Below are 23,711 nucleotides of genomic sequence, written 5' to 3' on the forward strand. Positions count from 1 at the left end.
GCCCAGCCGGCCTCTGGCTGCCAGAGTCTCCTGTCTCACGTTCCTCTGCTGTTAAACCCTCGGCCCCGTCGGAAGTCCAGGGAAGGGTCGGGGACGCTCCGGCTCATGACCCGGGTGGGGGTGAGGTGCGGGGGAGAGCTGCTGCCCGCCCTCCTCGAGCCAGGCGGTCCCGCTGGGGAGGAGCAGGTGCCCCAGGAGGCGGGGTGGTGCTTCCAGAAGGGGGCTGCTGGCCGATGAACTGAGCGGGGTCGGGAAGCCTGCTGAGACGGCCTCAGGAAGCCGTTTTTCTCTCTGGGTCCTGGGGAGCCGGGCTGGGGCCAGGTCGCACTGCGGGTCCCAGCTTGTCACTGGGCGGGAGGGCCCCCACCGTAGCCTTGCCGTCTGAAGGCCTTTTGTTTCCACTCCAGAGGCCAGAAATGCCGGGGCAGCTGCCACACAGGCAGCCAGAGAGAGGGGCCAGAGTGGTTTGCAAAACAGAACGGAGATGGTGGGTTTGGGGCGGGCGAGGGCACGCCCAGCCTGCCGTATCTCAGGAGCCATCAGTTGGAAGGCATTGGCTGGAGATCTGAGGCCCCAGAGATCTGGCAGGGCTGTGAACCCTGGCAGAGCAGGGACCCTGGTGGGCTGCCCTGAGCCAGACTGCGTCCCTCCCCGAGACCCTCTGCTGCCCTGTGGTGGCACATGTTGCAATAGCCCCACTGGCCACAGGACCTTGGGGGAGGTGCCCTGAGCAGCTGCGTAGACAGACCCCTCAGGGCGCTACAGTTCCTGGTGACCCAGTTCCCTCCCAGTCCCTGGAGAGGGGCGAGACAGGATTTCCCTGGTCCATGGAGGGAAGTGGGACCCCCGTGGATGCATCACAGGAGGAAGACACCATGCAGTTATGGGAGAAGCTGGGCAGAAAGGTCCAGGGGGAGAGTCAGAGAAAGTCACCAGACACCCCCAGGAGCCAGGGAGCCGTGTACCCAGCTGACGGAATGGACCCTGCAGGGCGGGCGGGCGTCCGTGGAAAGCTGCTGCCCTGTGCTCGCACACTTCCTTGGGTCCACGGCCTAGAGTCTGGTGGTGGCCCAGGCTGCCGTGGTCAGGGGCCGGGGGAGGGGGTCTGAGCCGCCTGGCACCTCAGCGTCTGCCCCCTCCCGGTGCCCACCCCGCAGACCTTCAGGAGGCCAGCGCTGCCTGCCCGCTCTTCCCCGACCTGGCGCTGTGCGGGGGACCAGGCTCTGGCAGGCAGAAGGCACCCTCACCCAAGCTGCCCCCAGCCTCCCAAGCAGCTCAGGTGACAATTACTTAGGGACTCGTGACACGGCCAACATCACGCGCACGTGGCATTTTGCGCAGGTGTGGCGGGTGGAGGGATTGGGGGCTGACCAAGGAAGAAGGCGTGGCCACGAGAACCAGCAACACACCGCAGGCTTCATCGGGCGGCACCCCGCAGCGGGAGGGCCCCCCCCCCCCGAGGCTGTAAGTGGCGGAACCAGGGCGCTGCTGGGGGGAGAGGGACCTGAGAGGGGCTCCCGTGTCCGGGCGAAGTCGCCCAGCAGCACGCACGCCATGGTCTCTGTGTCAGAGGACTGGGAAGGCCCGTGGCTGTAACTGCCCGGCCTGTCTCACCAGTGGTAACAGCTGTCGGTGAGGTTCCTGGGGGACACATCCACTTACCAATGGCTAAAAATGTGCACGTTTGGGCTGTTTTTAAATAATTGGATGTGTAAAAGTTGGCGCTGGCGGGCTTTTGAGCTAAGGTGTCTCAGGCTGCAAACACCTTAAAAGACAGGAGACATGACAACCTAGGGGCCGACACACACAGGCCACCTCATGCTGACTTTACTATGGATTTATGTCTTTGGCCTTCTGTCCTCGTAGTTGATGGAACCCTCGTCCTTGTAACGCCAACAACACGGCGTCTCCACTGTTTGGTCTACAGTTTTTCTCAAAAAGTGACTTACCTTCGCTCCCGTACCCGGAGAGTGACCTGGCGCGTGCCTGTCTCTGCAGTGGCAGTGGGCCCTTCCGCTCAGTCCCCAGTCCCCCTCGCCAGCCCCACACTGTGTGCGGGCCGTGCACCCAGCAGGTGCCGGAGGTCGGGGAGAGCAGGAGGCCAGAGCTGTCTGCGTGCTCACGGGAGAGGCAGGCAGTCTGGAACACCTGTCCCAGCGTATGTCTGTGCCGGTCGGAGACTTTGAAGGGCTGCGGGGTGTGATTGGTGGTGGTGGTGGGGGGCCACAGCCGGCTTCCCGGGCCTGAGAGAGGCGCAGCGGTCGGGACGGGAAGCGGGAGGGGGCGTGGGGAGAGCCGTCCAGGCGCCGGGCGGGGCTGACTTACCCGAGCATCTGGACGAGGCTGACGTGGAGGGGGAAGAGGGCGGTGGCACCATGGTCCCGGGAGGAAACGGGCAGGGCCTCGGGGCCGGTGGGCCGGGCAGGGGTTGAGGCCGCATCCTGAGTGCGGTGGGCAGCTTCGGGGTCCTGGGGTGTTCGGGCCGCGCTGGCGGCCGCACCAGTGGCAGGGTGCAGAAGGAGCGGGTCGGCCGGCTTTGATCCCACGGCGGAACTCGTCACGTGCAAGACCGAGGGCTGCTCTGGATTGGTGGTCTCCACCTGCCCCTGGTGCATGAGACCCTCACACGGCGGGGGCAGGGGGCGTCCCAACTCCCAGGCGCCCACAGCAGACGCCCACAGGGACCGCTGAGGGAGGCTGGACGCGGGCTCAGCCCGGAGGAGGCTGTGCAGGTACAGCCGCGTGGAGTGCTTGGTGCTCGAGCCCGGCATGCTGTCCCCGGACAAGGCCTCTTGTCGTAGAGGCAGGGGGTGTGATTAGGAAGCAGTGGATCCATCAACATCCCAGGGCGGAAGAGAGAGAGGAGAGGAGGGGGCCAGGGCACCAGGCTCACGCCCCTCCAGCCAAGGAGATGCCGCCGTCCCGTCTCACGGATGAGGACGCTGAGGCCGGCACCTGAGCGAGGTGGTGCTGGCAGCGCCCCCGGCTCCTAAGGAAGGGCCCCGAAAGGGCAGGCGAGGCCGTGCCCGGCCTGAGCCCGGCTCCCTCCCCGCCCCCCTCAGGCTGGCCGACCTCATGGAGAAGCACCAGGAAGAGCTGGCCACCATCGAGGCCCTGGACGCGGGGGCCGTCTACACGCTGGCCCTGAAGACCCACGTGGGCATGTCCGTCCAGACCTTCCGCTACTTCGCTGGCTGGTGCGACAAGATCCAGGTGGGGCTCCCGCGGGCGTCCGGGCCGGCACGGCACTCTGCAGGCCGCGTCACAAACCACCGCAACGTTGTGGCCTTAAGGAAATGCCGGGTATTCGCTCCCGGTTCTGCAGGTGGGAAGCGGGTCGGGCTGGGCTGGGCTCCGTGCCAGGGTCTCAAGGGTCGGTGTCGGGGTGTCGCTGGGCTGGGCCTTGCGGCAGCTCCGGGGAGGACCAGGTGTTAGCAGCGCCCGGGGGCAGGGCTGCGGCCGGGGCTCCTGCGGTCCTCTCTCCGGTCCTCGCCCAGCCCTCCCCACCCCATCCCTCTGACTCTCTGCTGCCACGAGCTAGAGGCCTAGAGGAGAGCCGCCTGCTCTCCCCGAGGTTCCCGTGGTTATGCTCGGCCCGCCTGCACCGCCTCCCCATCCTGAGGCCAACTCTGCCATACTGTGTCATCGTACGGGCAGCTCACCAGGTCCCAGGGGCCAGGGCCTCACTTGGGGGCCATCATTGGAGGTTTTCCGGCTGCAGGCAGTGGTGGGTGAGCCCCTCCAGGGAGACCCGCGGCTGCAGGGTCCCCGGTGTCTCTGCTGGGTCTGGGCTCTCACCCACTCCGAGTGCAGGCGTGAGTTCGAGGGAGGTGGTCTGCCCACTGCCTGCTCCCCATTAGCCTCTGCATCACAGGCCTCCTGGGCCAGCACAGCCCCCAGAGGCAACTGGCCCCCACCCTGGCCCTTGTCTGCCCCAGAGGCCGTCCCTGTGCAGGACCTGCTTCCTGTCTGAGGACTCGGCCAGGCTCAGCACCTCACCCCCTGTGGCTGCCCGCTCCGCCCGGCGCTGGACCCCTCAGCTGTCCTGTCCTGCACGAGCGGGGGGTCGGGACGCAGCCCCTGTCCCTCCCCGGGTCCCAGGCGCAGGCTGGCTGCCCAGAGGGGGAGGGGTGAGGGGCCACGGCCCTCCCGGTGGTGCTGCTGCTTCTTCCAGGGCGCCACCATCCCCATCAACCAGGCCAGACCCCACCGGAACCTGACCATGACCCGGAAGGAGCCCATCGGGTGAGTCACACGCCGGGCACTTGTTAGGACTGCGTGGGGGGCTCAGACGTCCTCTGTCTCTGTATTCATCAGACAGCTGTTTATTTGCCAGCCGCTACCTCCCAGACACGGCAAGGGCCGGAGATGCAGCGAAGAGAGAAACCAATGCAAATTCCTGTCCTCAGGGTGAAAGCAGCTTTTACCTCCACAGCCCCTGTTCCCTGCCAGGCACTATTTAACGACCTTGAGACTATAATTGTATCTAATCCCTACGGTAACCCTCCATCAGTCAGGGTCATGGGGGGAAGAGGGGGCACGCCCCAAAATTTTATCTGAAGAGTGTAATGGCCGGTGTACTTAAGGACAGGGAATTCCTACACAGCAGCAGGGACAGGAGCCCTCAGCGAGACCAGCCCGCGGCACAAGGAGGAGGACAGACGTCCAGTCAGCACGGAAAGACTAGGTTTGGGAGGGATTTTAAACCCGCAGCGAGGGGCCCCATGTTACCATCCGATGTCCAAAGGCCCGTGGGGGCAGCAGGCCTGCCTCGGCCGAGGCCACCCGGCAGTGACCGCTGAGACCTGGCATCTCGCCCGCGAGGCTCAGTGTGGGGACTCGCTAACGCAGGACGGGGACGGGCACCCGAGGAGACGGCACGTGGCAGAGCTAAGGGCTCGGCACGTGGAGGCAGACGCCGCCGGGAGGGGCTCAGTGCCGGGGGAGAGCACGGGGTCAGGACACAGGGGCTGCAGGAACCACCCCCCCAGCAAAGAACTACCCAGCCAAGGTGTCAGGAGTGTGGAGCCAGGACCCTGCTCAGAGCCGCCCTCAGGTGCAGGGGCCAGGGGCCAGTCACGTGAGTCTGCGAGGTCCCTGAGCCTCAGCCCCCGCACAGGGGGCCCATCCCGTCGGACTGAGTAGGGCGCTGACCCTGCCCGGGTGCCTGGCTGCCAGGCGAGTCGGTGGGGAGGCCTTCCCTGTACTGGCGGGTGGGGGGGGCTTTGTTGGGGCTTCGTAGCCATGCACCACAGCCTGCGAGACTCGCGCCGCAGACTTTGGTCGTCTCACAGTCTGGGGGCCGGGGGTGTCGACTACGTGTCGGTAGAGTTGGCTCCTTCTGAGGCTGCCCCACGTGGTGCCCCTGGGCTCTGCCCTCGCGCCCACACGGCCCTCTCCCTCTGTGGGTCTGTCTCCACAGGGCTCTCCGTTCATAAGGACGGCGGTCACGTGGGGTTAGGCGCCCACCCTAATCCGGCGAGACGCCATCTTAACTAATTACACCTGGGATGGCCCTGTTTCCAGATCGGGTCCACCTGGGGCACTGGAGCTAAGTCCTCAGCGCCGGGATGCGAGGGCATGGTTCAGTCTTGAGGGCAGGACGTCTCTGCTGCGTTTTCTTCTTCAGACCCTCAGCCTCCTCCTCCTCGGTGACCTCTCTCACTTCCCTGGGGGCTCTCGCCCTGCCCCCTCTGCTGCCTTGTCCCTCTGGGTGTGCTGGGTGTATGTGGGGTGAGGACCGGCTTTCCCACCCCCTCAGCACACCCCACCACTCCCAGGAAGGTGTGTGGGGCCCCGTGCCGGACCCAGGCCCCACTGCGCTCCCGCTCTCCCGGCCCATGAACCCGGTGGCTCCTCACCGACCCGTCATGCCCTTGGCCTCTGCACGTGCCCTTCCCACTGCCGGCTCAGCTGAGCCATCGTCGTCTGGGGAGACGTTCCCTGCTGATGATGGAGGTGATGACGATGAAGAGGATGGTGGTAATGACGGTGAAGGTGATGACAGTGAAGAAGATGGTGATGAAGTGATGATGGTTAAGATGCTGACAGTGAAGATGGTGGTGACGATGGAGAGGAAGATGGTGATGAAGATCGTGGTGACGATGGTGAAGAAGATGACGGTGAAGATGGTGATGATGGTGAGGAAGATGACGGTGAAGATGGTGATGATGGTGAAGAAGATGACGGTGAAGATGGTGATGATGGTGAAGATGGTGATGATGGTGAAGAAGATGACGGTGAAGATGGTGATGATGGTGAAGAAGATGACGGTGAAGATGGTGATGATGGTGAAGAAGATGACAGTGAAGAAGACGGTGATGAAATGATGATGGTTAAGATGCTGACAGTGAAGATGGTGGCGACGATGGAGAGGAAGACGGTGATGAAGATCGTGGTGACGATGTTGAAGAAGATGACGGTGAAGATGGTGATGATGGTGAAGAAGATGACGGTGAAGATGGTGATGATGGTGAAGAAGATGACGGTGAAGAAGACGGTGATGAAATGATGATGGTTAAGATGCTGACAGTGAAGATGGTGGCGACGATGGAGAGGAAGATGGTGATGAAGATCGTGGTGGCGATGTTGAAGAATATGACGGTGAAGATGGTGATGATGGTGAAGAAGATGACGGTGAAGATGGTGATGATGGTGAAGAAGATGACGGTGAAGATGGTGATGATGGTGATGAAGATGATGGTGAAGATGTTGGAGGTGATGAAGATGATGGTGAAGATGTTGGAGGTGATGAAGACGATGGTGAAGATGAAGACGGCAGTGACGATGACGAAACAGCAGTCACTTGGTCTGCACGGGGCTCCATGTGGACAAGCTCATCTAACTGTCTGACTCAAAGGGAGGGGCTGCCATCCCCGAGTTCTCCGGGGTCAGGAGGAGGCAGGGCCACGTGCCTCCTGGGAGCACAGGTGTCATCAGTAGGTCTCCTAGGACGTGGGGGCTCCCTCCATGGAGACACTGCCCAGCCAGAGGCTCCTCTGGGGCAAAGGGGAAGCACTGACGCTGGACACCATCTCTCAGTGCACAGCAGGCAGGCTTCGTCAGGTCCCCAGACTGACCGCGTCCTTCTTGTCTCCTCGGCACCGACCCTGGCCTGATGCCCAGGAGGACCCTCAGCCACAGCCACCTGTGGGACCCTTGACCCTGTCTCAAATCCTCCTGGTCCACACATATGACCCCTGATTCTCTCCCACGTCCCCCCGGCCACCCCTGTGACCCCTGACTGTCTCCCAGCCCCTGCCTGCTGTCACCGCCCCATCTCCTGGTGCTGCCCGTACCCAACTGTGTCCCTAGCCTGTGTCCCATCAGAAGCTGTGCGGTGTCCCCTGCCATCACACCCTGCTGGGAAGAGGGGCTACCGCCAGACTGGACATACTGCCCCATCAGGGCCTGGGAAGGCAGGTGTCAGCGGTCCCTCTGCGGGGCCCTTGGTGCCGCATCGGGAGCCTGGCCCTGGGGTGGAGAGGCGGCGGTGGCAGGTCCACGCGGGACCCAGCCGAGCGGAGAGACGAAGGCCTGCTTCCCTCGTCCGACAGGGTCTGTGGCATCGTCATCCCCTGGAACTACCCCTTGATGATGCTGTCCTGGAAGACGGCCGCCTGCCTGGCCGCGGGGAACACGGTGGTGATCAAGCCGGCCCAGGTGGGTGCGGGCACGTCCTGGCGGGGCCCGAGGGCTTGGAGGGCGGGTGGCACCTGCGAGGGGCGACGGGCAAGGAGGAGGGCCCTGCGGGTGAGGGCGGCCCTCGTGGGCCGGCGCACGGGGCGGAGGCGGCCTCGGGCGGATCTGGCGGTGTTGGGGCGACGGGGCCGAGTCAGGCTAGCCGGGCTGTGCGTGCAGCTGCTTGGTGAGCGGTCGGCGGTCTTTCACAGGCGCCAGCTCAGCCCCCTTGCGCGGCCCCGGGAACCAGGATCCGGGCTCCAAGCCCTGGGTGTCTGCTGTTAGAGCTGGTGCTTCAGGGCCCAGACATCCTGGGGAAACCTGTGTGTGTCCACCACCCAGGCCCCTCTCAGAGAAGCCATGTGACGGGGTCCCTCGTGCAGGCTGAGGGGCCTGAGCAGGGTGCCCTGCGGTGAGGTCACCCCACGAGCCTCGGACCCTCATCTGTACTTTGGAGGGCTTAGTTAGGAGCTGAAGGTCAGATGCTGGGACGGTGGGCCCAGGGGGTCTCACTCAGCTCCTCTGGGGCGATTTGGCCTCAAGGGTATTAACATAGTAAAAACCAGCAAAATGATACTGGCTTATAGTGTCTACCCTGAGTTAGGCACTCCTCAGGCATTTTAACGTGCGTTAACAAATTTCCCAGTAATTTGCGTACATCTGCTTACTAACCCCTGAGGTGACCCTTAACCTACCCCTTTAGCGTGGGGGCATGCTGAGAGGTCAAAGCAATTGTCCCTGGAAGGCCCCACTCCCCCAGCCCCCACAAAGTCTGGGCACCCACAGATGCACCTCTCAGCCTGAGGCCCAGCAGTGGGTGGGGCGTGGACCACCGAACCAGACGAGGAAAGTTACCCCTTTTCCTCCAGAAGAGGAGCGGCTGCTGGCTTGTGGGGTGTCGAGGGCACGGGACGGCCGCCAGCCGGGGAAGGCAGAGCCCACTTCCCTCCTGTCCTGCCTCCTCAGGTGACCCCACTCACAGCCTTGAAGTTGGCAGAGCTGACCTTGAAGGCTGGCATTCCCAAGGGCGTGATCAACGTCCTGCCAGGATCCGGTAAGGGCCGTGGTCGGGGGCATGAGGTGCATTTGGTCGAAACGGCCTGCTACGTGGTGTGCCCTGGTGGGCGGGGTAACAGTGGGGAGGCCTGCCTGGAGGCGGAGGACGCCGCCCTGCGATGGGGGAGAGCTGCACCTGGAAGGGTTTAGGTTCAAATGCCTCCGCAGATGTTTTCCATTTTCTGTACATGTGTGTGTGTGCTCTGGAATAAACTACAGAACTTGGGAATTATCAGTTAAGAAAGGAAAGGAAATGTGCATTTACCCTGTCTTTTATAATTATATAATCACCTTTACCTGGTGTCCTTTGTTTTTTTCTATGGATGTGAATTACCATTCTAGGTCACTTCTTTTCCTTAAGTATTTTTCATAGGTGGGTCTACTAGCAACAGATTTTCTAAGTTTTTGTTTATCCGGAAATGTTTTATTTTGCCTTCATTTTTTGAAAGATAGTTTTGCTGAATGTAAGATTCTTGGTGACAGTTCTGTTCTCTCAGCACTTTGATTGTATCATCCCACTGCCCTCTGGCCTCTGCTGTTTCTGATGAGTCAGCTATTGATCTTATAGTTCTCTTATTTACAAGTCATTTTTCTCTTGCTGCTTTCAAAGTTTTCTCTGTCCTTGTTTTCCAGCATTTTTACTATGATACATCTGGGTGTGGTTCTCTTTGTGGTTATTTGATGTGGAATTCATTCCGCTTCATGGATGCATAGAGTAATGTCTTTCACCAAATTTGGGAAGTTTCTAGCCATTATTCATTCTAATATTTTTTTCTGTGGTTTTCTCTTTCTGCATGCCTTCTGGCACTTCCATTATGAGTATATTGATGTTCTTACTGCTGTCCCACTTTTCTATGAGGCTCTCTTCACTCTTCTTAATTCTTTTTCTCGCTATTCTTTAGATTGCATAATCTCCATTAGTCTTCAAGTTTACTGATTCTTTCTTCTGCCGGTTCAAACCTACTGTCGAGCTCATTTACTGAGTTTTCATTTCAGTTGTACTTTTTTAGCTCCTGGTTCTTTTTTTATTTGTTCTTTCTTGATATTCTCTGTTTGATGAGACATCGTATCACAGCTGCCTTTAGATGTGGTTTTGTTCAGTTCTTTGAACGTCTTTGTAACCGCTGCCCTGAAGTCTTTGTTAAGTGTGACATCTGGGTCCTCTCAATGTCAGTTTATATTGCCTGCTCCTTTTTTCCTGTGATGGGTCACATTCTGCGGTTTCTTTGCATGCCTCATAATTTTTTTGTTAAAAAGTAGATATTTTAGGTAACACATTATACCAACTCTGGGTACTTGTCCCCCATCCCCTCTCCAGAGCTTGTGTTCACCATTTTCTTGTTTGTTCAGTGACTTGTTGGACGGTTTCAGAGAAGTCTCCTTCCCCTGCAGTGTGCAGCCAGTGAGGTCGCCCCCCAGAGAGCGCAGCTGTGGGCTGTGCAGTCTCCCAGTGGCAGCGGGTGTACAGGGACCTCTTCCTCTCCCGGTCTGCTCATCTGTCTGCCTCTGTCGTTATCACACCAGCTGCTCAGCTCCGCTCACTGCAGGCTGGCTGCTCTGTTGTTTTCAACAATACCCTGGGGCATAAACTGCTCCGCAGTCCGATCTGATTAAATTCCTGTCTCTTTGCTCAGCCCTTGAGGTTTGTTCTTACTCGGGAGGGCTCTTCCCTGGTTCTCTGTGGTAAACTAAATGACCTGTGGTTTGTCTTATTGCTGCCATAGCGCTACCAGCCTCCTCTTAATTGTTCACCCCCAAAATCTCCAGTGTTTTTGAGAATGTCCTTAGGATTGAACTTCCTCATACAGTTTCAAATAAAGTCAGTTCCTCTGGGGAGTGTTTTGGAGCTCTCTGTTTTTACAGAAAGCCTCTTCCCGGGCCAAAATCTCTGAGCCACGGCCTCAGGCGCTGGGCCCCCTGCAGGAGCTGGGGCCAGGTGGACGAGGTCCCGGGAGACTCAGCCTGCCACACCTGGGAAAGAGCCGTCACCTTACAAGAAGGGCAGGTGGGAGCCATACTCACAAAGAATTTAGCCTCTGAAACTCAGGGTTGGAGGAGATGAGAACCACTGCCGGCCTCCCCTCCCGGAGAGGTGCCACATCCTGGACTGCATTCCTGACCACACCCGCTTAGGCTGGAGGAGAGGGGAGGGTGGTTCACGGCTCAGGTGCCACAGACTCTCCTGAATAAATGCCTCTTCACTTGCTGTCTGCCCTTAGGAAAATTCACAGAGACTTTAAATTATTGTTTTTTAACGGTTTTCACCAGTTTTGGTTGTTTCCCTGAGAAGTTGTCGATAGGGCCCCTCATGCTGGCCTTTGGTGGTGACTCTCACCTCATACCTTTTGAATACATTGTGTTTATGTTTTTATTATTCTTAAAAAATATGTCTTTGTAATTTTGGTATCCTCTCTGACCCGCTAAGTAAAAAGAGATTTTTTTTCAGGTGTCTTTTTCCCCCTACAATTCTGTTCTAATATTTCTAGCTTTACTATGTCATAATTAGAGAATTCAGCCTGTGTATTAGTTTGCTAGGGCTGCCATAACAAAGTACCCCAAGCCAGGGGGCTTAAACAACAGGGATGTATTGTCTCGCGGGTCTGGAGGCTAGAAATCCGAGATCCAGGTGTCGGCAGTTCCGTGCTCCCGCTGAAGGCTCTGGGGGAGGACCTTTCCTTGCCTCTTCCAGCTTGTAGAGCCTCACCCTGACCTGTGACTTGACCTTTACATGGCATTTTTCCTGTGCATGTCTGTACCCAAGTTTCCTCTTTTATAAGGACACCATTGTCCCAACAACGACCTACCTTATTCCCAAATAAAATTACATTCTGTGGTACTGGATATTAGGATATCAACATATGAATTTGGGTGGGACACAATCCAACCCATAATAGCCTGTAAAAATTCTGCTTTCTAAAATGGAGAATTTCTTTGTGACCTAGTATATGATACTTTCTTATAAATATTTCTTGGATAGCCTAAAACAGTGATATTATTATTATTATTATTATTAAATAGACTTGATTTTTCAGAGCAGTTTTAGGTTCACAGAAGAATCGAATGGAACGTATAGAGATTCCCATACATGCCCTGTCTCCCTCAGAACGTCCCACATTTGTTACGGTTGACAAACCTACACTGGCATGTCATCATCACCCGAAGTCCATAGTTGACATGAAAATTCACTCTTGCTGTTGTACATACTGTGACGAGTGTAAAACAACATTTACCCAACATTGTAGTATCATATGGAATGGGTTCACTGCCCTAAGAATCCTCTGTGGAAAAATCCCATTCATTTCTCCCTCCCCTGCAAACCCTGGCAACCACTGATCTATTTACTGTCTCCAGAGTTTTGCCTTGTCCCGAATATCATTTAGTCATCATCATAAACTTTGTAGCTTTTTCAGATTGGCTTCTTTCACTTAGTAACGTACATTTAAGCTTCTTTCGTGTCTTTCCCTGGCTTGATGGCTCTTTCCTTTTTAGAGCTGAATAACATTCCACTGTCTGGAAGGACCACAGTTTATTTATCCATCAGCTACTGAAGGACGTCTTGGTTGCTTCCAAGTTTTGGCAGTTACGAATAAATTGACCTTTCCATGGCATTTTTCCTGTGCATGTCTGTATCCAACCCCCTATGTAGGGTTTTGTGTAGACATAAGTTTTTTACTCCTGCCGGTAAACACCAAGGAGCACGACTGCCAGATCATATGGTAACAGTGAGTTTAGTTTTGTAAGGAACTGCCCAAAATGACTACACCATTCTTGTGATGACGAGAGTTCCCGTGGCTCCACATCGTTGCTGGCATTTTGTGTTGTTAAGGTTCTGGATTCTGGCCATTCTGTGGATGTGTAGTGGTGTCTCATTGTTGTTTTAATCTAAATTTTCCTGATAACATATGATGTTGAGCATCTTTCCATGTGCTTATTTGCCATATGAATATCTTCTTTGGTGAGGTGTCTTTTCAGATATTTCGCCCATTTTTTAATTAGGTTGTTTGTTTCCTTATTGCTGAGTTCTTTGCGTATTTTGGATAATAATCCATTATCAGATACATCTTTTGCAAATATTTTCTCCCCAAGGCAGTGATTTTTTAAAACATTAGTGGGGGAATGAAATTAGCGTCAAAATCACTTATGGAGCCTTAGCTATATAGAGAGAATGCAAGTGTCCTACTCCAAACCTTCCGAACCAGACCTTCACTGGTGCCGCTGGGCACAGGCAGTTCTACAGGCGTGGAGGCAGGGGGACAATGGCGATGGGGGGACTGGGTCGGGTGGAGGAGCCCCAGGACTGGCTGGTTAGTGGAGGGTGGGGGGAGGGCAAGTGTGGAGACTGACGGTTGGCTTGAACGGCTGGCTGCCCAGAGAGGTTGCTGACTGAAATGGAGAACACGGCGGTGGGGGCGGGGGGGGCGGGGAGCAGGTCTGGGGAAGCTTAGGAGTTCAGTTTCAAACACGCTGAGTTTGAGAGGCTGTAAGGCATCCAAGTGGAGGTGCCGAGCAGGCCGAGGAGTGATATAGATGGGTCTGCATGCAGGGAAGCTGGGCTTGAGATAGGCGAGATTTAGAGGATGATGGGCCTGCAGGTGGCATTTGAAGAGGTGAGCCGGGGTGAGGTGACCGAGGAGACCGTGAATTGAGAAGAGAAGGGGGCCCAGAGTGCAGCCAGAGGCACTGGGTGTTGTAAGAGTGGGGAGAGGGAAGTGGGGCGCAAGGAGGTGGAGGAAGGGCAGTCAGGGAGGCAGGAGTGGAGTAGGAGAGGAGGAGACCAGCCAGAGGAGGAGAGGGACGTCAGCAGGGGCCTCGCGTGAAGTCTGTGCAGAGGTGACCCTGAGGTCTCATTGCACAGCAGCCCGGGAGGCTCAGTAGGCACTGGCCACGTTGGGAAGGGTCCCTGCAGGTCCGGGAGGGTCAGTAGGCAGTGGCCACGTTGGGCAGGGTCCCTGCAGGTCCGGGAGGGTCAGTAGGCACTGGCCACGTTGGGCAGGGTCCCTGCAGGTCCGGGAGGGTCAGTAGGCACTGGCCACGTTGGGCAGGGTCCCTGCAGGTCCGGGAGGGTCAGTAGGCACTGGCCACGTTGGGGAGGGTCCCTGCAGGTCCGGGAGGGTCAGTAGGCACTGGCCACGTTGGGCAGGGTCCCTGCAGGTCCGGGAGGGTCAGTAGGCACTGGCCACGTTGCGAAGGGTCCCTGCAGGTCCGGGAGGGTCAGTAGGCACTGGCCACGTTGGGCAGGGTCCCTGCAGGTCCGGGAGGGTCAGTAGGCACTGGCCACGTTGGGCAGGGTCCCTGCAGGTCCGGGAGGGTCAGTAGGCACTGGCCACGTTGGGAAGGGTCCCTGCAGGTCCGGGAGGGTCAGTAGGCACTGGCCACGTTGGGAAGGGTCCCTGCAGGTCCGGGAGGGTCAGTAGGCAGTGGCCACGTTGGGCAGGGTCCCTGCAGGCCTGGCATGGCGTGGGGGGTCGTGGAGTGTGGGGCGGCCAGGAGTCCAGGCATCCCCACAGGAGGGGTAATAAGTACTGGTTGGGGGCCCTCACCCTTCTCTCTGCGTCCCCACATGGTCATCTGTGTCTCTGTGTGTGTGTGTCCTTGTCTCCTCTTCTCATAAGGACACGGGTCGTATTGGTTTAAGGCCTCCCTAATGACCTCATTTAATTGAATCACCCCTTTAAAGACTCTACATCCAGTACAGTCACATCTGAGGTCAGGGGTCAGGACTGCAGCATGTGAATTTGGGGAGGCACAGTTCCGCCCACACCAGGGACCAAGGCGTGGTGAGCCCGGGGTGCTGAGGCCCTGGCACGTGGGGCCCGAGCTCTGGCCATGGGTGGACGGGGTGGAGGAGGGTGGCCGGACCCCTGCCTCGCCCTGGCACCGTGGCCATCCTTATCCCCCGCCCACTCCTCCCTCCCCCAGGCTCAGTGGTCGGCCAGAGACTCTCGGACCACCCCGACGTGCGGAAAATCGCGTTCACGGGCTCCACCGAGGTGGGGAAGCATATCATGAAAAGGTAGGCGGTTGGAGTGAGTGGAGGGGCCAGCACTGTGGGACCGATGGCCTCTGGTGTGAAGTGGACAGTGCTGTGTGTGAGCCCGAGCCTGTGGCTGTCACAGGATGGGGCCGCTGCAGACCCTGGTTCCATGAGTCTGAGGAGCCCTCGGTCAGGCCGGTGCAGCGGGGCGGGACCAGCGAGGGGCGGGACCAGCGAGGGGCGGGGCGTCACTGCGAGCAAGCGGCGGCTGCTGGGGACGGAGCTGCTCCGGATTGAGACGAGCTGTGAGCGCGAGGGACACGGATCTCGGAAACTTAGCACAAAGTAGAGCATCGCGGCAATTTCTATATAGGTTACCAGTTGAAATGACATTATTATTAATGGGGTTAAATTAAATAGAGTTAATTTCACTGATTTCTTTTGAGCTTGCTTTTAATGTGGTCACTAAACAAAAATTACCATGTTCTGCGGCTGGTATGGGAGGCGTTTGCCCTCTCCTGCTGACCAGCGCTGGCCGAGGGCCCGCTCCCGGCTTGGTGCTTGGACTTCGGCCTCGAACCCGCTGGGTCGTGTCGCTGATTTATGACACGACGTGGGCCGCGCTCTGACCCTTCCAGGCCTGTTTCCGCCAGTCCCGTGAAGGGAGTTTGCATGTCGGTGGTTCTGGTCCTTGCTGCTGCCGAGCTTGGAGAGGTCGATGGGGCCGGACCCCAGGGCAGCAGCTGCAGCTCTGGCTGCCCCAGGCCTCGCAGGGTGCCTGAACCCCCCCAGTGCAGCTGAATTTCTGGGGTGAGGTCTGGGCCGACGTCTGCACTTTGAGTGACAGGTGCGAAGGGCGAGGAGCTGGGGGCTGCTGAGCATTCTGACCTGCAGGGTCTCCAAGCCCTTCCTCTGAGGACACCTGACCGCCGTGACTGCTGTGCTCCGAGGGTCACGCATGGGACGTCCCAGGACGGTCCAGCTGTGGCGGGGCATCTCCATGGGGATTAAAGCTGCAGCCCTGCCCCCGCCCTGGCTCCCACAGGCCTCTCTGTACCCCTCAGCCCTGAGGTGGGGGCCATGTCCCCCTTCTTGAACGGGCACCACACGGGCGCCCATCGCAGTGGCTCTGCGTGGCCTCCTCTTGGGGTCAGGCCTGAGGCAGCGAGGCTGAGCTGGAGGACCGTCTGCGAGGGGAGGCGCCCGTGAGAGCAAGGCCTGGGGCACGGCTGGGCTGGGCTGCTGGGCTGGGAAGGCGGCAGGGAGCCAGGGGAAGCGGGGGGACGAGGAGAGAGTGACGGGAGAAGGCGCGGCCTGGGTCACACGGGGCTCCCCCCAGCCCGTACCCTCCGCCGTCCTTTTGAGTGAAGCGTGCTCTGGAGCTGCCCTCGTCCCTCACCTGGCGCTCCCCCCGCCACCCCGTGTCCCGGGCTCCGGGGATCCAGCTAGCCAACTCTCTGTTCCCTTCAGCTGTGCCGTGAGCAACGTGAAGAAGGTCTCCCTGGAGCTGGGCGGGAAGTCTCCCCTCATCATCTTTGCTGACTGCGACCTCCGCAAGGCCGTGCAGATGGTAAGGGCCGTGGGGGGCGGGGGCCGGGGCTCAGGGTCCACGGGCAGACGCACAGTCAGCCTGGACCGCAGAGAAGGAAGGAAGAGGCCTTGGGGACAAGGAGTGGCACGTACCTACCAGAACAGACCCCCAAGAAGTTTCACAACTGCGGGGATAACTGCAGTCAGCTTCAAGGATGGGGAAACATGAGCCAGGGTTCCGTCTGTTCTGAAATCAGCACGGCCAAGTTTCCTGTCCCACAGAGAAGCAAGCAGAACCCTGGGCACTTGGGCGGGACCCTGCTGGCAGCGGCCACCCCTGCTGTGGCTTGCCCACACTTGCCCAGCGCCGCCATGGACTCGCTGGGCAGCGTTGGGCAAGTCACTTAGCCTTTCTGGGCCGTGCGCTCTCACCGGGACGATGGGGAGGATGGGAATACGGGATTCAGCTGTTACGTCTGAAGGGCGTGGACCAAGTGGCAGGTGCTGTGGGTCAGTTGTCCTGACATTGTCACTGTCGTCATCACACCTCTGCACACCAGTGGAAGCAAGCCGGTCAGGCCACGCTCAGCCAGGTGCCCAGACACCCCCCACCCCATCCAAGTGCTGCTGTGCCCCGGAGGAGGATGTGAGCCCAGCACCGCGTGGAAGGGGTTCAGCCTCATTAGAGGGGAGACCGAGGGACTGTCGGCCCCAGGGTCTTGGCGGCCGAGCAGAGGCCAATGCTGCCAGGCCGGAGGCCTGTCTGTGTCTCTGGGCAGTGCCGTCCCAGCTGCTTCCAGGAGAGCCGAGCCTGACTGGCTCTCCCTCCCTGCCACCCCCACCCTGCACCCCCGGCTCCCCAGGTCCAAAGAGCAGGCGCCCTGGGGCCTCGGAGGACGTCTATCCGGGACTCGGGCCTGGGCAGGCACCATCCCTCCCGAGAGGCCCACCCCTGCCGCCTGCTGCAGGGCGCAGACACCGCCTCCAGGCTCAGCTCCGGGAGCGCAGCCCTGAGCCCCGTCACGCCCGGGAGCCCGCCCAGCCTGCGGGGTGTCCAGGCTCCCCCACTGCACGCCCTCTCGTGCTCCCCTCGCTGGCCTGGTCCCCCAGCGGCCTCACTTCCCGCTTGTTCCCCTGTGGCCTCTCCTCTCTGGGGATGGTGCCCAGTGCCCGCGAGCCTGGGCGGCCGCAGGAGGTCAGGACACCTGCCTTCTTCCCCTTCCCGATCAGGGGGCGCCTGGGCCCAGTGGGGGCTGGGGGCTGGCGCCCGGGGGTTGTAACCCAGCCCTGTCACCTCTTCTGCGAAGGGAATGAGCTCTGTCTTCTTCAACAAAGGCGAGAACTGCATCGCCGCCGGCCGGCTCTTTGTAGAGGACTCAATTCACGACCAGTTTGTGCAGAGGGTGGTAAGTTGTGCCGCAGGGCCTGGGCACTGCCCACTCACTGGGTACAGGGCCTTGGCGGGCAGAGCCAGGGCCGGGCCAGGCACCATCCACCTGGTCGGGGGCGCTGTGACAAGTCTTCCCTGGTTTTTATTATTTCGGCAAGAAACAGCAGCCCCGCAGCTCCCCTGACGTGAGCAGCAGGGCCCGTGTTCGGGCGGGGCCCTCCCGGTGCAGCCCGGGCGGGCAGACGTGGGGCCAGGCCCGGGGGAGTCCAGGTGCATCCCCTGCACGCCACGTCGTCTGCCCACCTTGTCACGGGGCGTCGTTGTCTTGTTTCCCTCCCCCCATGGCCTGCAGCCCCTCCGACTGGGAGGTCGGGTGCAGGAGCGCCCTGTGCTGCCCCCACGCCCCCCCCTCACTCCCACCTGCCTGCACGTCTGCGTCATCCCAGCCCCCGGCACCAGGCCCAGGTCTCCTTGCACGGAGGGTGCACTGGGGGCTTCAGCCTGGAAGGCAGGTTTGGAACCAGAATGTGGTCCCAGGAGTCAGAGCCCTGCGTGTGGACTTTGTTCAGGGGCCAGCGGCTGGTCTCTGAAAAGGGATACGTGGGAGGTGGGTCAGCCGGCGACTGGTCAGAAACCACGGCCCCCAGGCGACCCTGACGGGAAGGACCTTTGCAGGTGGAGGAGGTGGGGAAGATGAAGATCGGCAGCCCCCTCAACCGGGACACCACCCACGGGCCACAGAACCACGAGGCCCACCTGCGGAAGCTGGTGGAGTATTGCCAGCGCGGCGTGAAGGAAGGGGCCACGCTGGTCTGTGGTGGGAACCAAGTCCCCCGGCCAGGTCAGTCAGCCCTCCTGGCCACGTGGGCAAGCCAGGACGGCAGGTGGCGTGGCCTCCGGGGCAGGCGTCGGAGGGCCAGGCTCCTAGGCTCCAGCCCCCCATCCGGGGCCTCGGGGATGGGGGGGCACCGTGGCTATTTGGACACCTGCCAGGTCAGGTGTGGGGCTGGTAAGATGAGGCCCTGGAGCTGGTGGAATCTCTGTTGGAGTGGCCCTGGTTGCCCAAGCATCTCCGCGTCCTTGAAACTCTTTCCTCCCATGGATCCGTGGTGCTGGATTTCATGGTTTTCCTATCTTTGGCCATCACTCCTCCATGGCCACTCTTGGCCGGAAACCCCCTCTCCACCTGTCCCTTGAATGTAGGGATAGCCCCGGGTCTGTCCTGAGCTTGGACACTTTCCCTGGAGGGTCTCTCGCCCTGCAGCGGCTCAGACCCTCCTAGGACTTGTCTCCTCACCCAGACCCCTGACCCCTGACCCCTGGACCCCTCCGCTTGCACGTCACCCAGGCCCCTCAGTCTCAGTGGTACCAAGTGCACCTCATCACAGCATCCCCAGCCCCGACCTGACCCCAGACACACCCCTGCCCCTCTAGAATCTTCGGTGCAATCCAGTCGCCGAGCCCGAGGAGCCGGAGCAGCAGGGTCGGGCGATCTGGGCTGCTTCCCCTCGGGCCACCTGCGCCCCCTGCCAGGCACACGTCTGTCTCCTACACCCTCACCATCCAACCCCTGTCCGCTCGATGGCGTGGAGGAGGGAAGGAGGGAACGGATTCCAGGCCCCTCTCTTTCTTGGCCCCAGCTCTTAATTAACTGCCCGAGTCTCTCAAACCTGGAGATGTTCCCCGCCACCATCGTGCCGACTCTGCCCTGAGTCTGGACCGTCACGGGGGCCCTGGGGGCCTCCTGAGCCCCCAGCATGCGCTTAGGCGGCTGCCGCGTCGGGCTGTGTGTCCCCCGTGCCGAAACCCTCCCACGGTGAGCGCTCCGCAGAGGCAAGCTCACCCCAGCGTGCCTCCCCGCCTGTGTCTAGCCTGCGGCCGTAACTCTCCCTCCGAACACGCCTGGCTTCCACCTGCTCGCTGGGCTGGCTGCCCCTCTGCTTAGCGGATGCCTCCTGAGCGCCCCCGCCTGGTCACCTCATCACTCAGGTGACCTCGGGCTCAGGCCGCGGTGCTCCCACAGGTCTCGGCGTCCCTGGGCACCTCCTGCCTGCACAGAGCTTTTGTAGCCACTGCGCCACCGCTGTCTGCTAGCCCTCTTCCCTGCCCCCACGAACTTGGGCTTCCGTGAAGCCAGAGTCTGGGGCTGACGTGACGCGAAGGCACCTTTGCAGAGCAGCTAGGGCTGCAGCACCCAGGAGCCGTGGGGACCGCTGCCCACCGCCCCCTGGCCTGAGGGGCAAGGGCAGGGAGCAGAATTCCTGGGACCCCGTGGGGGACAGTGCTGTGAACACAGGCTCCTCCCAGTGGCCCACCCACCCAGAGGCCAGGGGATGAGGGGTCCCGGGCGTGCAGTCCTCCTCCCCGGGGCCCGGCGCGCGGGGGGACGGGGGTGTGGGCAGAGACTGGCCACCGCGGAGCTCTGGGACCTGGGGGCACATTTCCTTTGCAGACAGGGTGAATACAGACCACACCCCAGGGGTCAACATGTGTTCATACGTGACTCATGCTTTAGAAATTGCAATTACTGTTAAAATATAATTGATAAATTTATAAAAATATGGAATATTTTATTAAAGATAAACTTTTTTTTGTTCTTCGCAACACTAGAGGTAGAAAATTTCAAGTCTCTTGGTTTTCCCTAAATCAGGCCAAACTAAACCTTAGTCCAGCGGGTCTCAGGGCCCGCAGCTCTATGTCCAGAGGAGAAGTAGTCAGAGGTTGCCTTTCTGCCACCAGAAGTGGTTTTGTGGGGCAGCCAGGGCCTGTGGGGCGGCAGTCGGGATGGGAGAAGGTGCGTCTGGCCGAGAGCACCGGCCCCTTCCCCCGGGCAGGCGGCGCCCACCCCACAGGGCCAGGAAGGATGGGGAGGCTGGAGGTCCTGTCCACGAGGACCACAGTCCAAGCCCCCCTCCACGGGGCCGAGGGCCGATGGAGGGCCTTCCGGAGGCTGCGCTAGCCGAAGGATCCAGATGTGCTTTCAGACTAAACGTCACTGGAAAAACCCGGGTTTTGTCCGGCTGCGAGCTGCAGCCCTGGCGGTGGACACAGCAGCTCCCAGTGCCACCTCACTGTCCTAACAGCACTTAGCCGAAAGGCTGTGAGGGTCAGGACTCGTGCGCCTGGGGCAGGAAAGCCACCCACAGGGTCACGAACTCCTCTGTCTCCACCGCAGGTTTCTTCTTCGAGCCGACCGTCTTCACGGACGTGGAGGACCACATGTTCATAGCCCAGGAGGAGTCCTTCGGGCCCGTCATGATCATCTCTCGGTTTGCCAACGGGTAGGGAGCCCGCTTATGGGTCATGACAGCCCTGATTCTTGCCCTTGTTACTGGGGTCTTCGCGTGAGCCGCGGGGCCGGGAGGGGAGCTCAGGCGGGTGGGGGCTGTGGACGCAGCCCGGCCCCCGCAGAACCCTTGCAGCCGCGGGGGTGGAGACCCCAGGGGACCACAGGGCGGCTGGGCCCACCAGGAGTGTCCTCCGCGTCTCTCTGGGCATCTCCACGGCGTGCTGGGTTCAGCCCTGAGCACCCACGGCTGCGTCGTGAACCAGCCAAACGTCAGTGGCCGGAATAGCAGCCATTGTTTATTTCGCTTGTGAATCTGCAGTTTGGTCAATGGGGCTGACGGGTCTGTGCCCTGTGCCGTGTCGGGCTCCCCTCTGGGGCTGGGGACGCAGGTCTCTCTGGGTCCCACGTCCAGGGCTAGACCCTTGCTCTCCTCACGGAGGCCCCCCTGGCTTTTCCCTGCAGCGACGTGGACGCGGTGCTGTCTCGGGCCAACGCCACAGAGTTCGGCCTGGCCTCTGGCGTCTTCACCAGGGACATCAGCAAGGCCCTGTACGTCAGCGACAAGCTAGAGGCGGGCACCGTGTTCGTCAACACGTACAACAAGACCGACGTGGCCGCTCCCTTCGGAGGGTTCAAGCAGTCGGGATTTGGCAAAGACCTGGGTAACCTAATCGTGCCCGCTTTCATTTATTCATTCAACAGACATCGGTTACAGGCCGCTCAGTCCCAGGGGCCAGGGGTGGAGCTGACGAGATGGCTGCTTACTTCTTGCTGGGAGGGGATCGGTGATAAATGGGGCTGGAAGCCGGCCAGACAGAGCGATCTGAACAGGAGGCTGGAGGGTGGCTTTAGCTGGGGGCCAGGTGGGCCTCCCTGAGGAGGTGTCCCCTGGGCTGAGACCTGAGTGGCTGGAGGAGCTGCCGTGAAGGCCCAGGTTCGTGCATTCCTGCCAGAGGGGACAGCGGGTCCTGAGGGAACCAGCTTTGGTCTTGGAGCTGCAGAGAGAGGCCGAGTGCTGGAGTGGGCCCAGGGGCGGGGAGGAGGCCAGGGAGGCAGGCAACGGCCGGATTGCGGGGCCTGGGACCGCAGTCAGGGCTCAGGCTTCAGACAGGGGAACCCGTGGGGGCCGGGCGTGCCCAATGTGGTGACGTGAGTCCCAGTGTAGAGGCGGTGTCACCAGGCCTGCCTGCCCAGGGAAGTGGACTTCTGCCCGGCACCCCTCTTCCCCTGGCTGCTCTGTAATGTAGGGTGGGTCCCACTCCCCGCATCCTGCCACCGCGGAAGCCAGAAGCTGGGGGTTAGGTCCAGTCGGGATCAACCCTGAGGTCAAGCTTGCCGGGGGGCAGGGGGGGTGCGAAGGTGCAGGAGAGCAGCATGATCTTCTCAGCTACAGGGCCAACGGGGTCATGAGGTGACGGGGCTCCGGGAGATGACTCCGGGGGTGGGGGGCCATGAGACCACAGTGCTGCCGGGACCATCACGTTGCCCCCGGGCTCGCGGTGTCTTGCAGGAGAGGCGGCTCTGAATGAGTACCTGCGGGTCAAGACAGTTACCTTCGAGTACTGAGGAGGGCCTCAGGATGTGTCCCCGGCTGCAGGCTCGACCCCGCAGTGCACAGTCCCTCCCTGAACGTGGTGGAAGCCTCCTGCCTGCACCCCTGTCCCCGTCTGGGACCCCCATCCTGTCCCGTCAGCGCGGCCGTCGGCTCGGGCAGAAAGTGGCCCCGTGCGAATAAAGGTTCTGGCTGGCGCCCTGCGTCCCGGCCCGTCTGTGTGCCCAGGCCCTCCGTGCGAGTCCTGCTCTCGGGCCAGCTGGCCGGGCTCGGGAGAGCCAGGCGCCCGCCTGGGCAGGGTGTCGGCTGCCGCCTCAGAAACCGGGTGCTGAGATGAAGTCAGGACGCATGTCTGTTGGGGTGACCCCAGGAGACGCCAGGGAGGAAGCAGGCTGGGCCGCGGACGCCTCCCCAGCAAGCGGCCGGGCCCTCCCCCCAGGCCGAGCAGACCCGTCCAGGGCCCCGCGGGGGCGGCTGGCTCGGCTCGGGCCGCAGGCTGCTGGCCCCGATGGGCGTACTCCCCCTTCGCCCTGCCTGTGTCTTCTGCGTCTCCCGGGGCCCAGCAGCCGCCCTGCTTCTCCTGTCCCCCTGCCATGAGGCCTTGCTCTCCGTCCGTCCCGCCCTCAGCGTCCCGACCCCCCCAGGGAGTGACAGGAGGAGCCGTGAGGAGGGGTCCCTTGTGCTAACTAGATACTGCCTGCACAGCCCCTCCCTACCCCCGCCCCGCCTTGGGGCGGCCTCTCCCTGTGTCCTCTCCATCCCGAGCGTGAGGCGGCCCTTCTCCCCAGACCTTCTTAGGGGTCAGGAAGAACCAGCAGCCCCGCCTCGAGGGGCGATGCAGCCCCGGAGCCAGACCCCGCCCGATGCCCGCCTGCCTGCCCAAGGCAGGGCCAGCCCCCCAACCTGGTGCCGGGTCTCCAGTCTCATTGCCCACAGAGGGGAGAAATGTGTTTCGTCTCTGGACTCTGTCCCCTGCCTGGGGCCATTCGTGAGGACCCACGGTGGAGGGGACCGGCCCTGTCTGAGGGGCCGTGGACCTGCCTTATTACCTCCTAACTGGAGTGACACTCCCACTCGTGCCCCTTTGCTGGGTCCCCGTTGTTTCGCCCCCAACACCCCCAACCCCAGGGCCAGGGCGTCCACAGCAGAGTCCAGGCTCTGCAGCCGGCTTGGCCCTCGGCTGCTGCTCTCCTGCCCCCCTCGCCAGGCGAGAGCCTGCAGGGTCCCCAGGGGTCGGCCT

The 23,711-nt window shown here is 60.8% G+C and overlaps 1 protein-coding gene across 2 annotated transcripts in view; it reads left to right on the plus strand.

Moving 5' to 3' along the window:
- ALDH1L1 (aldehyde dehydrogenase 1 family member L1) overlaps nucleotides 1–22,668 on the plus strand; it is a 97,121-nt gene extending 74,453 nt beyond the window's left edge. For both annotated transcript variants that reach the window (XM_068559333.1, XM_068559334.1), the window contains exons 13-23: nucleotides 3,063–3,213; nucleotides 4,175–4,245; nucleotides 7,557–7,662; nucleotides 8,647–8,734; nucleotides 14,656–14,749; nucleotides 16,181–16,280; nucleotides 17,548–17,646; nucleotides 18,306–18,471; nucleotides 20,806–20,911; nucleotides 21,382–21,581; nucleotides 22,430–22,668. In XM_068559333.1, coding sequence (XP_068415434.1) covers nucleotides 3,063–3,213; nucleotides 4,175–4,245; nucleotides 7,557–7,662; nucleotides 8,647–8,734; nucleotides 14,656–14,749; nucleotides 16,181–16,280; nucleotides 17,548–17,646; nucleotides 18,306–18,471; nucleotides 20,806–20,911; nucleotides 21,382–21,581; nucleotides 22,430–22,485 — 1,237 coding nt within the window. In that variant the 3' untranslated portion in view covers nucleotides 22,486–22,668. The remainder of the gene's footprint in view (nucleotides 1–3,062; nucleotides 3,214–4,174; nucleotides 4,246–7,556; nucleotides 7,663–8,646; nucleotides 8,735–14,655; nucleotides 14,750–16,180; nucleotides 16,281–17,547; nucleotides 17,647–18,305; nucleotides 18,472–20,805; nucleotides 20,912–21,381; nucleotides 21,582–22,429) is intronic.
- The last annotated feature ends 1,043 nt before the right edge of the window (nucleotides 22,669–23,711 follow it).

This window comes from Eschrichtius robustus, chromosome 12, assembly GCF_028021215.1.
Source record: "Eschrichtius robustus isolate mEscRob2 chromosome 12, mEscRob2.pri, whole genome shotgun sequence".
Classification (NCBI taxonomy): domain Eukaryota; kingdom Metazoa; phylum Chordata; class Mammalia; order Artiodactyla; family Eschrichtiidae; genus Eschrichtius; species Eschrichtius robustus.